At 35.0% G+C, this 14,569-nt stretch overlaps 1 protein-coding gene across 1 annotated transcript; it reads left to right on the forward strand.

The window, feature by feature from the left end:
• Positions 1–633: 633 nt before the first annotated feature.
• Positions 634–1,703, forward strand: LOC132286299 (uncharacterized). Its single transcript, XM_059788617.1, has 2 exons — positions 634–1,011; positions 1,256–1,703. Exons 1-2 carry the CDS (start codon positions 754–756, stop codon positions 1,352–1,354), a joined length of 357 nt encoding a protein of 118 aa, XP_059644600.1. The 5' UTR covers positions 634–753; the 3' UTR covers positions 1,355–1,703.
• Positions 1,704–14,569: the final 12,866 nt, after the last annotated feature.

Raw genomic sequence — 14,569 nt, forward strand, 5'->3', positions numbered from 1 at the left:
AATTTTAATCCTAGAAAGAAAAGAATACCCAAAAAAGTTATAATCTAAGTCGGCGAAAAACGTGAGAAAATACACGTAACCCTAAAATTATAACATATATTAAATTATGATAAACAATACCAATTTAATTATTAATAAATTCCAATAATTAAAATTAGCCTATATACATATATACCCATATATACATGTATATACTTCCATGGGTAAAAACTGTACCCATTTACATTATTCAAACAGTCCGTTAATCCTATCCAAGCCTAACCTCGTTTTAAAGATAAATAAATAAAGTAACATATTTAATTACACATTCAAATGCCACCTAAACATATAATTCAATTAAAACAACAATTCAATTAAAACAATTAAACATCTAAACAATCAAGCAAATAGTCAAAATTGAAATTTAAAAACCTTTAAACAATTAATTAAAAACACTCAAGCACACACAAACAACTAAAATACAATAAAATAAAATAATTAATTGCCAATAATATCCTTTTGAAATTAGGGGTATTACATTACCAGCGTTTTTTTTGAAAAGCGCTGTTTCTGGATTCCTGTTCTATTATTCATTTCATTAGATTTGTCTGGATGTTTCACAGCAGTATGTCATGGTAGTTTAAACTTTTTTTTTTTTTTTTTTGGCAGGAAAACATAAAAGAACTTCAAAAAAGTTACTCTGACTTGCCTATTGGCAGTTCCAATGATTTGTTCTCCATTGTGAGGGGAGAAGAGAGAACTGGTCGTGTGCGGATGCTTGGCTTTGGGCCTACACCAAGCGATGTTTGGGGGCCCTCTTCTAGTAAAGTTGAACTAATTAATAATGCGAATAAATCTGATGAGGAAGCACGTGCTGCACGCGTAGAGTTCCAGGAGAGCATTTCAAAAATGCAAGCCGAGTATGACAACAAGTTGGAAAATTTACGAGCCAACTATGATAACAAGTTGGAAAATTTACAACAACAGGTGGCTATGCTAATGCAGATGCAACAACAAAATTATAGTGGACAGGTATATTTATTATTAGTTTTACTCTTTACTAAATATATGTTTACTTATGCCAAGATTTCATGTATTTTGCTTTCTTATTTTGAAGGGTTCTGATTCTTTAAATGCTCCTCCTAAAGTATCCCCAAATTCATTTTACAGTCGTGATGCCAATTCAGTTAAGGTTATGAACTTTTAATTTCTCTTATATATATGTAAAATTTTCATTTATTATAATGTGTGCGTCATGAATTTATAAGAAATGTAGGTAATTCAAATCAAATGGGCAACAAGACTTATTGAAGTTGAAGATGGGGTCGTGGCTGTGCTTTCTGAATTTCTTTCGCCTTGGATGGGTTCTTTTTGAAAAACTTGTACTACATTTGTCAAAAATTCTTAATTATTTTTGTCTTGACATTTAGTAGCTTTATTTAGACAATTTGGATGGTATATTGGCAGGTTAACTTGTGGTTGTATTAGTATAAATTTTTGCTTTTTGGTTGACATTTATCAGCTTAACTTGTGGTTGTATTAGTAGGCAATTTCGATGGTAATTTTCATATTGGCATGGTTAACTTTGTGGTTGTATTATGTAAAAACAATTTGGATGGTATTTTTATATTAACTTGTGTTATATTGGATGACATTTAGTAGTTGGTAGTTGCAATAGTTGTACTGATATTTTTTCCCAAAAACTATAAAAATATATATATATAAATTATTTTCCAAAAACTATTAAAAATATATATATATATATATAAATAAAATAAAAAAAACCCCTTTACCAGCGCTTTTTTAAAAAGCGCTGGCATAAGGGGGGAGGAAAAAAAATTAAAATTATCCTTTACCAGCGCTTTAGCAAAAAGTGCTGGTAAATACACTATACCAGCGCTTCTGTAGAAAGCGCTGGTAAAGTCTTTTTACCAGCGCTTTTCCAGAAAGCGCTGGTAAATACTCTATGCCAACGCCTTTTGGAAAAGCGCTGGTAAAAGGACTTTACCAGCGTTTCCGGAAAAGCGCTGGTAAAGGCTTACCGACACTGGATTTACCAGCGCTTTTTCAAAAGTGTTGGTAAAGGCCTACCGACACTGGATTTACCAGCGCTTTTTAGACTTTTACCAATGCTTTTGAGCGCTGGTAAAAGCTAGAACTGTTGTAGTGTTTATACAATGTAGAACATTTGGTTCCTCCTCCAAGTGCAACACCAGCAACTCTTCCAAATGACACCTTCGTAACAAAATGTCTAGATCATGAATAGACTAATAAAGCTTTCATCAGTCCACTATCCTCCCTCGGCGTCATACTAATAAGTACCTACCAGCACGAAATCCTTCATCCGAACCATAATGGTATTACAGTGATCTTTACCTACCACATCCTCACAAATCCCCCAAAGCATTAACAATCACCATTATTATAGCGTTGTAAAAACGAATCCTTACCTAGCATATAGCATATCAAACTAATCATTTTAGATTATTTGACTCGTGTTGATAGTTTAACTATCCCATCCTAAATAGCATACCATATTGATGTATATCCAGGTCCAATAGATTGGCTAGAAGTTTGTATTTCTACCCAATCCTATGACCATACATTCACAAATCCTAGCGTACATAACGCTATTACCCATGTCATCAAAATAATAGTTGGCTAATTACATACTTGTGTCCCCAACCAATCCATACTCCAAATCTGGACTAATTAACAAAAATAAAACACGTAATAACAAAACCGAAACACATAACAATCAAAGATGAAACATGTAGGTACACACAATACACAAAACAACCAAAATATAATTCTACGTAAGACATCCTCCATTCCCGAGAAGAAAACTTCCTTTGAACTCAAGTTCACAAATTAGGTCACAAAAGTTCATTCCATAGTTTCGTTGGTAGTCGTCCAACCTTGAAACCTATCCGCTAAACATAGCTTAACTGCACAACCGTTTGCCTAAGCAAATATCCAAAGTCTTAACCATCATACTCCTTATATACGGAATGCAAACCATCTAACGTGGCTTTACAAAGCAACTTAACCTAATCCCCATACACTCCGGAATGTGATATAAAATCATGTCTTCATTCTGATAAGAATTCCATTAATTCCGACCCTCCAGAAGAGTACTTGTCAAATAACTCCCGGAGAGACGATACGAAACTTTACTATATGTAAATTGATTCACACCAACTCCATTAGTACCATTCACTATACTGCTGGTGAATGAAAGCACACTTGTGCGATCCTTCATCCTCAAACTTCTATATCCCCTTTTCTTAGATACGTGAAAATTTCCTCCCTTAGGATCCTCTTCAGACTCATATTCTTCGCTTGTCTCATATTTAAGAACAACTGAAATTGTGTTGGCCCCGACATGCGGCGACCTAACACCTACACCCTGATCCTTTCTTGGCGTATACTTTCTAAGTAATGCCAACCTTGGAACTAAACCTTCCGTTACTCCTTTGGGTCCGTATCGTTTTCGCCTTGAACCCTATCCTCCTCCTCGTGTCAACCACTATGTATTTAGAAAATTCAATTGACATTAGCTCCTCCTAACGAACCGTAACAAGAGTACAACGAATCCTAATATGGCTCTAAGTTTTTAAGAGATGCAACGCGGAAATCTTCTGACGAAAACACTCCTAAGGACACTAGAACTTGGAGTGCTCTGATACCAACTATGATACCCCCAGATTTCCAGATACGGGTTGGCCAGGCCCATGCCCGATTACCCGAGGATATCAAACTAATTAGCAATAAATGAACACAGAATATAATTAAGAAAACAGGAATAAATAAATTGCTGAAAAGAAACTAGAATGATAACCCAAATACCGAAACCTCAGAATAAAATTTTTATTAATAAAGAATTATTCTGATACATCCAAATTCTCCATTTCCAATACAACTTGGGAATCCATCTGGTGAACCCCTAATTACTCCAACACTGAAATCAACAACTAAAAAACTCCAATGCTAAAACCCGAAGAAACTCCTACGTTGTCGGATGAGTAAGTGACCGTCTCTGCTCAGCATGAACAAGCACTAAAGCCTGTAACTATCCGACACCTGAAAAATAATAGTGGGTCAGGCCCACGAACAAGTTTTATCCAAACTACAATCCAAATAGAGACCCGATACGCAGATACATCCTAGATGTCTCAACTATAGCTGTATAGTCCGTAAATAGATAAATACATATATCCACACTACATGACTCTCATTAGGCTATGCTGAGGGTCTCAACCTGAATAGAAGGCAACATGGTATACCTCAACCAACATAGCTAGCTATGCATCCTATTGCATATACGCTCCCTAACCGTCAATTATGAGACTCAAGCTCAGATCGCGGTACCATGATTTATATATATAAATTGCCATCCAAACCAATGTAGTGCTGCTCAACAGTTTGTTGCCATGACATGACATAAAATCAGGATTTAAATGTTTTAATTAAATCCCTATCCATTCTACTAACAGAAAATATAAACAACCATCCGTTATGTCGTTCAACTGTTTTAGTTGACAGGACATGCATCCATGTAGGATTTAACTATTTTAGTTAATCAATTCCATATGTATGATTGGCTTGGAATTAGCGTTTTGATATAATCCGTCCCTTCGTATGTCACCGTCCTATACCGGTACATATCATGCATATGATCCGTAAATGATGCAACAGTTTAAGCAGTACATCAAATAAATCCATATAATCCATATAGTTGATAAATACAGAATTTAAACAATTTCATCAACTAAACACCCAGATTCCATTTATGTAATTAACGAGACAAAGTTTAATGTTTCATCAAGTTAAAATCCAGAAACCATCCCTGTCATTGATACTTTAGTTCATCTAACTTAAAGTTCAATCAACCCCTATTACAGTCCAGTAGATAACCATCTCAACAATAGAAAAGTTTCAATTTACACATCTGAGACAAGATAAAATATAAATCAGAAAATCCACAGCTCTAATCCATAGTTGCTAAAACAGACAGAACAGTTTAACAACTAAAATATCAATCACCATTTAATTAATGAAACTGAATTTACTAGTTCCTTAATTAAGATCCAACCTATGCAAAGACAAGGTCTAATCGATACATGACCCTATTATACATCTAAAAATAGATTTTATAACCATCCTAAATGCCATTAAATTGCTAAAGTTTAATTAAGCAATTAATCCGTCTTTCATCCGTTAACAGTATAGAAAGTTTATCAATTTAATACTTTTCGTCCCACTGACTCAAAGGCCAACCATGATTAATCTAAGATCTTAATAACACCCAAAATAAACCCTTTTATCCCTCTGTGAAGTCCCAAAATTTTCAGAACAGTTCAAACCTCGCACCATTCAAAACAGTGCGTCAAAAAACACATCTGGAAGGAGTTTTAAGGTTGAGCCTGCTCCAAAACTTTGGGAGCAGGCTCTAATCAGCCTAAAGCCTGCTCCAATACCCTTAGAGCCGACTCTACATGTGTGGGAGCCGGCTCCCACTTCTATGGAGCCGGCTCTCACCCCTTTCGAGAGCTTTCGGCCTCCTGCTGCTTCGTTTCAGTCCGTCTGCTCCGTCTCTGGACCATTCCTACCACTCTATTGGTTTCTAAAACTCATCTCAAGAGTCCTATAACACCCTAGTAACATTCCCATGGTTCGTTTACAGTAGTTGAAATCAATTACAAAGGCTAAAGTTACAACATAAATAACATGCTTAAAGAATAGAAAACTGACACGAGACGTGCATGAACTGTAACAGATTGGATTTCAACAAAAATAGATCATCCATATAGCATTTATTAAACATGTAACTTCTAGTTATTGATTAATTAAATCCTAGAGACTATCTAGGTGCACAGAACATGAGCCAACGGGAAAGAGGAAGGAAAAAACTTGCCTCTATGGTTTTTGAATAAAAACCTTGTCGCCGTCTTCTTAGATTTTCCAATGACGTCCAATTCACTGTCAATCTCCTATTGCTCCACCTTTCCTTCTCCTAGTTCCATCCTTTAATCCGCAGCCAAACCCTGATGGCACAACCCTCTGTTTTCCTTACAATCTCCCTCTCTGCTTTTTCTCTATAACTCTCTGTTTGTGAACGAGTGTTTGCGAATGAAGTTTTATTGCTTCCTAGCCCTAAGCCGATGTCTAATGATATATTTATAGGTTTAGAAAACTAAAACCCTAATGCTAATTTTAATCCTAGAAAGAAAAGAATACCCAAAAAAGTTATAATCCAAGTCGGCGAAAAACATGAGAAAATACACGTAACCCTAAAATTATAACATATATTAAATTATGATAAACAATCCCAATTTAATTATTAATAAATACCAATAATTAAAACTACCCTATATAAATATATACCCATATATACATGTATATACTTCCATGGGTAAAAACTGTACCCATTTACATTATTCAAACAGTTCGTTAATCCTATCCAAGCCCAACCTCGTTTTAAAGATAAATAAATAAAATAACACATTTAATTACACATTTAAATGCCACCTAAGCATATAATTCAATTAAAACAACAATTCAATTAAAACAATTAAACATCTAAACAATCAAGCAAATAGTCAAAATTGAAATTTAAAAACCTTTAAACAATTAATTAAAAACACTTGAGCACACACAAATAACTAAAATACAATAAAATAAAATAATTAATTGCCAATTATATCCTTTTGAAACTAGGGGTATTACATTAGCCAATTATCATCTGTTGTTATAATTAACTACATAAAATTACAAAATCATCCCTGTTGACAGCCTCAAGTCTACATGAATATTTTTATCCAACATGCACAAACCTGTAAAATGAGTAATGTTTTATTCATTAATTTGTCACAGATTTTGAACCTAATAAAAATAAATATATATGTAAGCAAATCTGTAAAAATGAAGAACACATCATTGGCATTTAGCTTCATCTGTACATGACTCACCAAATAAAAAATAAATAAAATCCGTCATCTCTGCATGATTCAACAAACGAAATCGATCTCTTTGTCTTTGAATTCATATAGACTTTAGTGCATGTACCCCCTGCCTATATAATGTGCACTTTCCTGTGTCATATGATATGATATCACTACTGCCATATATATCTAATGCAAGACTTTTCTTTCATTCATCCATTTTCAGTTCAATTTTTCTATAACTAGAGGGAGAGAGAGAGTATATATATGAGAGAGATGTCTACATAAAGTTGTGGGTGTGGGGTGGTTGAGGAGGAAATTTTTTTTTTTTTTCGATAATTTTGAGGAGGAAAATTTTTGGGTGGGTAAACAAACTAAATCCTTGCAAAGTCTCGTTTTCTATGTCATGCATCAATGATTGTTTACTATTAACCCCTATTTTCTTCTGTAACCTATGATATTTACTTTTGAGTGTTTTAATTTGCTGAAATCTTTTCTTCCTCTAATTAAATCTTATTACCTTACTTTCTTTGCAGTTAGAGACCTTAATTATTATACAAGACATAATCAACACGGATATTTAAAATGATTAGAATTTGTTATTCGTACAATTCTTTCAAACGATTGCCACTTGCTTTTCATGCGCTCTCATTCCCACCCTTCATAGTGTGACCTAAATTTTGTGCTTTTGTGCTCTTGCTCTGATTTTGTGTGACTTAGGTTATACTCCTCACCTTCTACATACTCAAGGAGATCACTACCAACAGTTATTTTTCACGCCTGTTTTTTCTCACTTCAAATTTTGTTACTTTAATACTCTCACTTTGACTTAGATTATGATCACCATCAACTAATTAACTATTGGTTTATGAACCTCTCTCTTCCATAATTTGTCAACTTATGCACTCTATTCATTTGCTGAGTCAACTTATGCACTTTATTCATTTGCTGAGTTCCTCTAATCAAGTCAATTATTGAAGGAGAGCTGGCGGTAGGGGTGCACAAAAGAACAGTGGAATCGGAACCGGAATAAAATAAGGAACCGTTGAGTTTCAATTCGGTTCTGGTTCCGGTCTCACGGTTCGGTTCTAGAACCGGAACCGTAATATTGATAATTAAGTGCACAAAAATTGTTATTTTATTCTTAATAATAAATGATTAATTAATATTTTTTATTAGATAAATGTTCTTATCCCTGCTTTTCATGTTTTGTAGGGGCTGATTTCAGAGTAAGAAGAAAAGAGACAAAAATAGTAAGTTTATAAGATTATACGATCAGACAAATTCAAATTTGACTTTCCATCAAATCAGCAAAGATCAAGCCAAATTGGAAAGCAACAAGATTTTAGGAAGATTTTTATTTTATTTTATTTTATTCATTTCTGTAATTAGAATTTTCTCCTCCTGATCGTTCCATTCAAACTCTATAAATAGGGACATATGTAGAGGAGGGGGAGGGACATTGTGAGTGAGATAAAATAATAAAAGTTAGAGAAAATTTTTGTTTTTTAACTTATTTTCTTATAATTTTTGTTATGAAGTTTGTTTTTATTTCTTTATTTTGTTTTCTTATTATGCTAGCTTAAACACCCCTCCTCAAGGGAATGATGAAGCCACCATGGCTGAAATATAAGTAAATTTAGTTTAATTCTTTTATGAAATTTCCTCATTAGAGCATTATTTTACTCTTCTATTCTATGTTCTTATTTTGGTAAAAAAATTTAGAAAAAGAATTCTTTGTGTTTGCCAATTACTGGTAATTCGGAGAATGCCTATTTCTATTTCCTAAAGATATATCAGATTAAGTAAAATATGTTTTCAAGCAATTGTTATTTCACGCTATTATTTTCCTTTATCTTTCCAAGTTGTAATTGGACTGGTGAAGTGATTTGCTTACAATAGGAAAGTTTACATACATAGAAATATACTAATTTATTTATAGTAAGCTGTGGTGGTGGATTCTTTTCTTGAGAGTTTTCTTATTATTTGATCAGAATCTTATTATTTGATTAGAATTTATTTCGTCTTATTTATTATTTTATTTTTAGTTTATTAGTAATAAATCATCAAATAGTTTTAAAAGTTATTCTTCCTTAAATTTTGGTTTTAATTTTGATTCACGAGTTTAAATCTTGGATATGTGTTCGACCTTGCTTATCACTATTTAATTGTTAATTTAGTCTTTGCAGGTATTTTTTTTATTTTTGTTCGAAGTGTAGAAGAGCAACGACAAAATCTATAAATCTACACTCGTCAAATGGCACCGTTGCCGCATAAAGATTGAAAATTCGAAGATCGAATCAAAACTAAAATTTTTGGGAGCCCACCCAAACTTTCTATCCCTCCCTTTCATTCTTCTTACTTTTTATTTTTTATTGTTCTTTCTTATAGGTTGGTAGGCTTTTGAAAAAAAAAAAGGAAAATAAGAAAATATATATATATTGCTTTGATCATTAGGTGTCTACTGCTCTTTGCTAATTCTTCTTATTATTATTATTATTTTATTTTCCTTAATTTTCTTTTATTTTTCTTCCTTCTTCCAGGGCATTTGAAAAAAAAAAATCCATCCATCACTGCGTCAAGGCAATCCAGCTGCTACCCATCGTATAGTACTCGCCGGAGTAGTCCCATCAGCTCCTTGCTCACCGTTCTGTCCTCCATCCTTGCCAGTATCGTCTCTGTTTTTCGCCAGAGTTGCTGGTCTTTGTAGCCAGAATTGGGGATTGCCGTTCATTATCACCAGTTCCGTCCAGCCGAAATCCTTGGCCGCCATCGTCCTCAAGGCATAATCTCATCGTCGTTGTGGAGTGTCTCTAGTCATCAAAGCCGCGTACAGTGCTTCTTCATTTGGGACATCACAGTGTGTATTTATTTATATATAGGGTTAATTACAATGACACCCCCTGAGGTTTATCGTATTGACAGTCATATATAAGTTAGGCCTTTTTTGAACAATGACACCCCTCAAGTTTGAAAAAGTTAACAAATACACCCCAATGGTCACTTGCCACCTATGAATTGTCATTATTGTCCTTTGACTTTTATATTGACAAATTTAAATAATGAAATTACCTGGTTACCCTTGTATAATATTTATAAAAATAAAAAATCCAATCCCAATACCATCTGTTACCAGTCATACAGTGGCTACTCCATCACCACCATGAAGCTCTCTCACCCAAAATCACCACTTCAATTGATCAAAACTGGAATATTCAGCACAAACACACACACATATATATATATCCTAAACCTTCAACATACATACATATAATGGTGGTCACTGACGCCAGTGCCGACTCCACCACCGTGAAGCCATCACACCCAAATCACCACCACTGGTTCAAAACCCGAATCTTCAACACACACACACACACACACACACATATATATACCATCACTTTTAAAAACTCAAATCTTCAACATACATACATACATATATATATATATATATATATACACACACCTCCAAGATCGAAACAGTGGCCACGGTGGCGGCAACGGCAGCGACGACGCTGACTCCACCACATCCTTTGTCCTCAAGCTTGAGAAGAATCCAAAGAAGCACATGGTCATCACAGGGATGTGCCCAACGTCGATGCCGTAGCCAGATCAGAGGGTTCAACGGCGACGGCTTTCTTGGTGGTGATGGCGGCAACGACGGTAAGGGATTTAGGGGCAGAGAGGTCTAGGGATTTGGTGGTGGGTTTGAGGGAGAGGCCGTGGGTTTGGTGGTTGCTTGATTAGGGTTAGGGTTTGAGAGGCCATGGTTATTATTCGTTGCCTCTGTTTTTTCTTTTGTGGTGGACCGTAGCGGTAAGGATCGGCGGTTGTGGTGGTGGTGGTCGAGGTTGTCTACAGTGATACAGGGAAAAAACCTTGATGCTTAATCTGTTGTCCCAGTTCCTTTTCTTGGTGAAAGCTATTTACCCGCGAGTGGATTGTTCTGGCACCGAATATACATATACATGTATAACATATATATAGATATATATATTATATACCATCAATTACAATTAGAGAGAGAAGATAAAGAGAGAGAGTTGGGTTAGGTTTGTGATGGGAAAGTTGAGAGGTGAGAGTGTCAAGGGTAAAAACATCATTTAGAATTTTTAATATTTAACCATTTAAATTAATAAAATATTGGAGGGTAATCTTGACTTTTCACATCTTTTAAGGGGCTGTTTGGATTCAATTTGTGATAGGGGGTGTCATTGTTCAAAAAATGCCTAACTTATATATGACTGTCAATAGGACAAACCTCAAAGGGTGTCATTGTAATTAACCCTTATATATATATATATATATATATATATATATATAGAGTACCATATTGGATCTGTTTAGATACAAGTGCAGTACTGTCCGTTTCCGGAACTGGACCAGATTCTAAACCAGTTTAACAATCTTGAGTTGTAAACTAGTCCTAAAAAAAATTGCTGATTTGGATTGTGGACTAATTTGGGAGCATTCAATACTTGGATATTCTTATTGGAGCGCGTGGAAACACGACAAACCATTGCTTTGTCTTCCAGGTAGGTGTCTCGCAACTCCTGTAAGCGGTTTCTTTTATTTATTTATTTATTTATTTTTAAATTTTTTAGATTAGGAAAATATAGTTTTTTTTTAGGTTATTAATTTTTGCATGCGAACTCTAGGATAGAATAACTTAGAAATAACCCTAGTTTCACACTTTCTTCCATTTAATTTTTTATTTTTCTTTTTATTTATTTTTATCTTAAAAAAAAAAAAAAAAAGAGGAAGAAACTTCACACACTCCACTCCCTTTTTCTTTTTCTTGGTTGTTTTGCTTGTGCATATTTTAATTAGCATTTGCATAAGCTATTTAAGGGCAGAACCCCAACAAGATACGGTCGGGATTTATCAAATGTTTTCGTGGCCCACAAATCACCTAATTTGAGCATTTGTCAAACCCTGAGCTAAATTTAATTAAAATTCATTTAGATATCAAGCAATTTTAAGGTTACGAGCTCGTAGGCCCTCTGGGAAGGACGTAGTTATTAGTAACTCCAATGAGCAATTATCAAATTGATAAACGGTAGGCCAGTTCTGACTAGGAGTGTGGACGAACCGTCATTAAGCAGGGCAAGAGCCTCTCCACTCTTTCCTGGGAACTACTCCGTTGTTAGTTTGATGGTCCTTAACTAGTAATCTCTCAACATAAATCTGGAAAGGAGTAGGAGCTGTCTAATTAGGAGAATTAATTTGGATACCATCCTATTAATTCTTTTTACGATTAGATTTAAAAATTATCACCATTGAATTTAAACTCAAGATAAAGAAGCCAATTTTTTTTTTTTTTTTTTTTTTTTTTTTTTTTTTTTTTTTTTTTGTGTGTGTGTGTGTGTGGTTGTGTGTTCTGTCCCGTGTCTAGCCCTTTTTTAGGATCTAACTTAACTCATTCTCTAAAAAAAAAAAATTGAATTGTCTGTGTGTTTATGCCCAAGTGGTTGCGGGTTAACAAACGTTTAATCTGTTGTTCTAGTGATCCTTCACTCTTTGAGTTAGAGAAACCCCTCCTGCTCTCTTCAACCACCCATCAATTTCCAATGGCTGAATCTAAGACTTTGAATGATTACTTTGCACCCATCACAGCTAACCCACCCAACTGCATCGTTCTCCCTGCAACTGAAGCACCCAAGTTTGAGATTAGACCTGCTACGATCTACCTTTTACCCAAATTTTATGGCTTTGAAAGTAGCAACCCTATATCCATTTAGGGAAGTTCTTAACTATTTGCAGCACTTTTAAAAACCAGAATTTGAATGAAGAGGGTGTCAAATTGCGTCTCTTTCCTCTATCCCTAGAAGATAAGGCTACCTCATGGTTAAACTCTATTTCTCCAAATTCTATTAGTTCATGGGATGAACTTGCAAAGAAATTCATGAACAAATTTTACCCCATGCAACAGACAGAGTCAATGAGAGATTCCATAAGCAATTTTAAAGGGAAAAATGAGGAACAATTTCACCAAACTTGGGAGCGTTTTCATGATTTAGTTCTTAAATGACCACACCATGGCTTTGATAAAGCCCCTAGTTTAATTTTTCTATAAGGGGCTTTCACCCATGAACCGAACTATGATTGAGTCTCTTCACCAAGGTAAATTCAAGGCCCAAACCCTTGACCAAGCCTATACATTCTTAGAGGAACTAGCTGAGAATGCCCAAAATTGGAATTCGAATACTGATGAATCTTCTAGGAATGACCCAATAAAACATCTTCTTGGTATGAGATCAAACCTGAAAATGAATTAAAATCTATGATGCACAGTCTAACTAAAGGAGTAAAAGACTTGACTAAAAAATTCGATGCTTTTGCACTAATGTCCACAAATGCGCAATGCGATGTGTGTTCTAGTTCATATCATCCTACTGAAATATGTCATGTTTATTCTACCTCTAAACCTTCAGATGCTCAAGTATGTGCCTTTAATACCTATAGGAGACCGACAACTAATACCTTTAGCCAAACTTACCATCCTAATACTAGAAACCATTCTAATTTTTCTTGGCGACAAAATTTGCCACCCCAAAACTTAGGTGGTCAACCCAGTTTCCAAGGTAATTCCCATAGGCCACCTCAATCTCAAGGTTTGCCCGTTCCTCCAAGTCAGTTCCTCACGAACACCCAGTTGAGTAACAATCGTGATCTCGCACTTGATCCCATTAGCAATTATGTTCCTCCTGTCCCACAAAACCAACATGTTTCCAACTATGAGGACACTCTAAAGATGCTTGCCCTTAATCTCGACCAATCAAATAAGCATTCTAATCAGAGAATTCAAAAGCTAGAAAGTCACTTTGACCTTTTGACTCAGAACCAACTGCAATTCCAACAGTCCATGCAAAATCAGTTGAGTCAACTTACTTCAGTTTTGTCTGAACAACAAAGAGGTACCTTACCTAGCCAACCTGAAATCAATCCTCAAGCCAAAGGGGTTCATCATATTGAAACTTCCTCTTCCACTGACCAATCAAATGGCCATGTGAATTCCATCATCACGCTTAGGTCAGGGAAACAAATTGATAATACGGTTGAGCTACCCACTCAACATGAACCTAAACCATCAGAGTCTCATCCATCAAACCCTCTAAAAGCCAATAAGGACCAAGATTCTCAAATTAATAATCCTACTCTTCCGTCATATGTTCCACCTGCACCTTTCCCTTCCGGACTGGTTAACAATAAAAAGGATTCGTAATACAGTGAGATCTCAGAAATTTTTCAAAATCTTCAGATTAATATTCCATTTCTCACTGCCATTAAGCAAATTCCTTCTTATGCAAAGTTCATCAAAGACTTAGTTAAGAGGAAAACCAATATCCCGAAGGAAGCCTTCATAGCCCAACATTGTTCCTCATTCCTACAAAACCAAGCTGTGGTCAAACATAAAGACCCCGGTAGTCCGACTATCACTTGTAAGAAAATTTTGCTGACCAAGCCCTATTGGATTTAGGTGCTAGTGTGAACTTGTTACCTTATTCTGTGTACCAAGAGTTAGGATTGAACAATTTGAGGCAAGCCGATGTTAGAATCCAATTAGCTAATTGATCAGTTAAGATTCCAAGGGGTATCATTGAGGATGTAATTGTCAAAGTGGCAGATTTCTATTATCCATTCGA

The sequence above is a fragment of the Cornus florida genome, unplaced genomic scaffold, assembly GCF_030987335.1.
Source record: "Cornus florida cultivar Cherokee Brave unplaced genomic scaffold, ASM3098733v1 CherokeeBrave_3.0.0_Hap2_Chr02, whole genome shotgun sequence".
NCBI classification, from domain to species: domain Eukaryota; kingdom Viridiplantae; phylum Streptophyta; class Magnoliopsida; order Cornales; family Cornaceae; genus Cornus; species Cornus florida.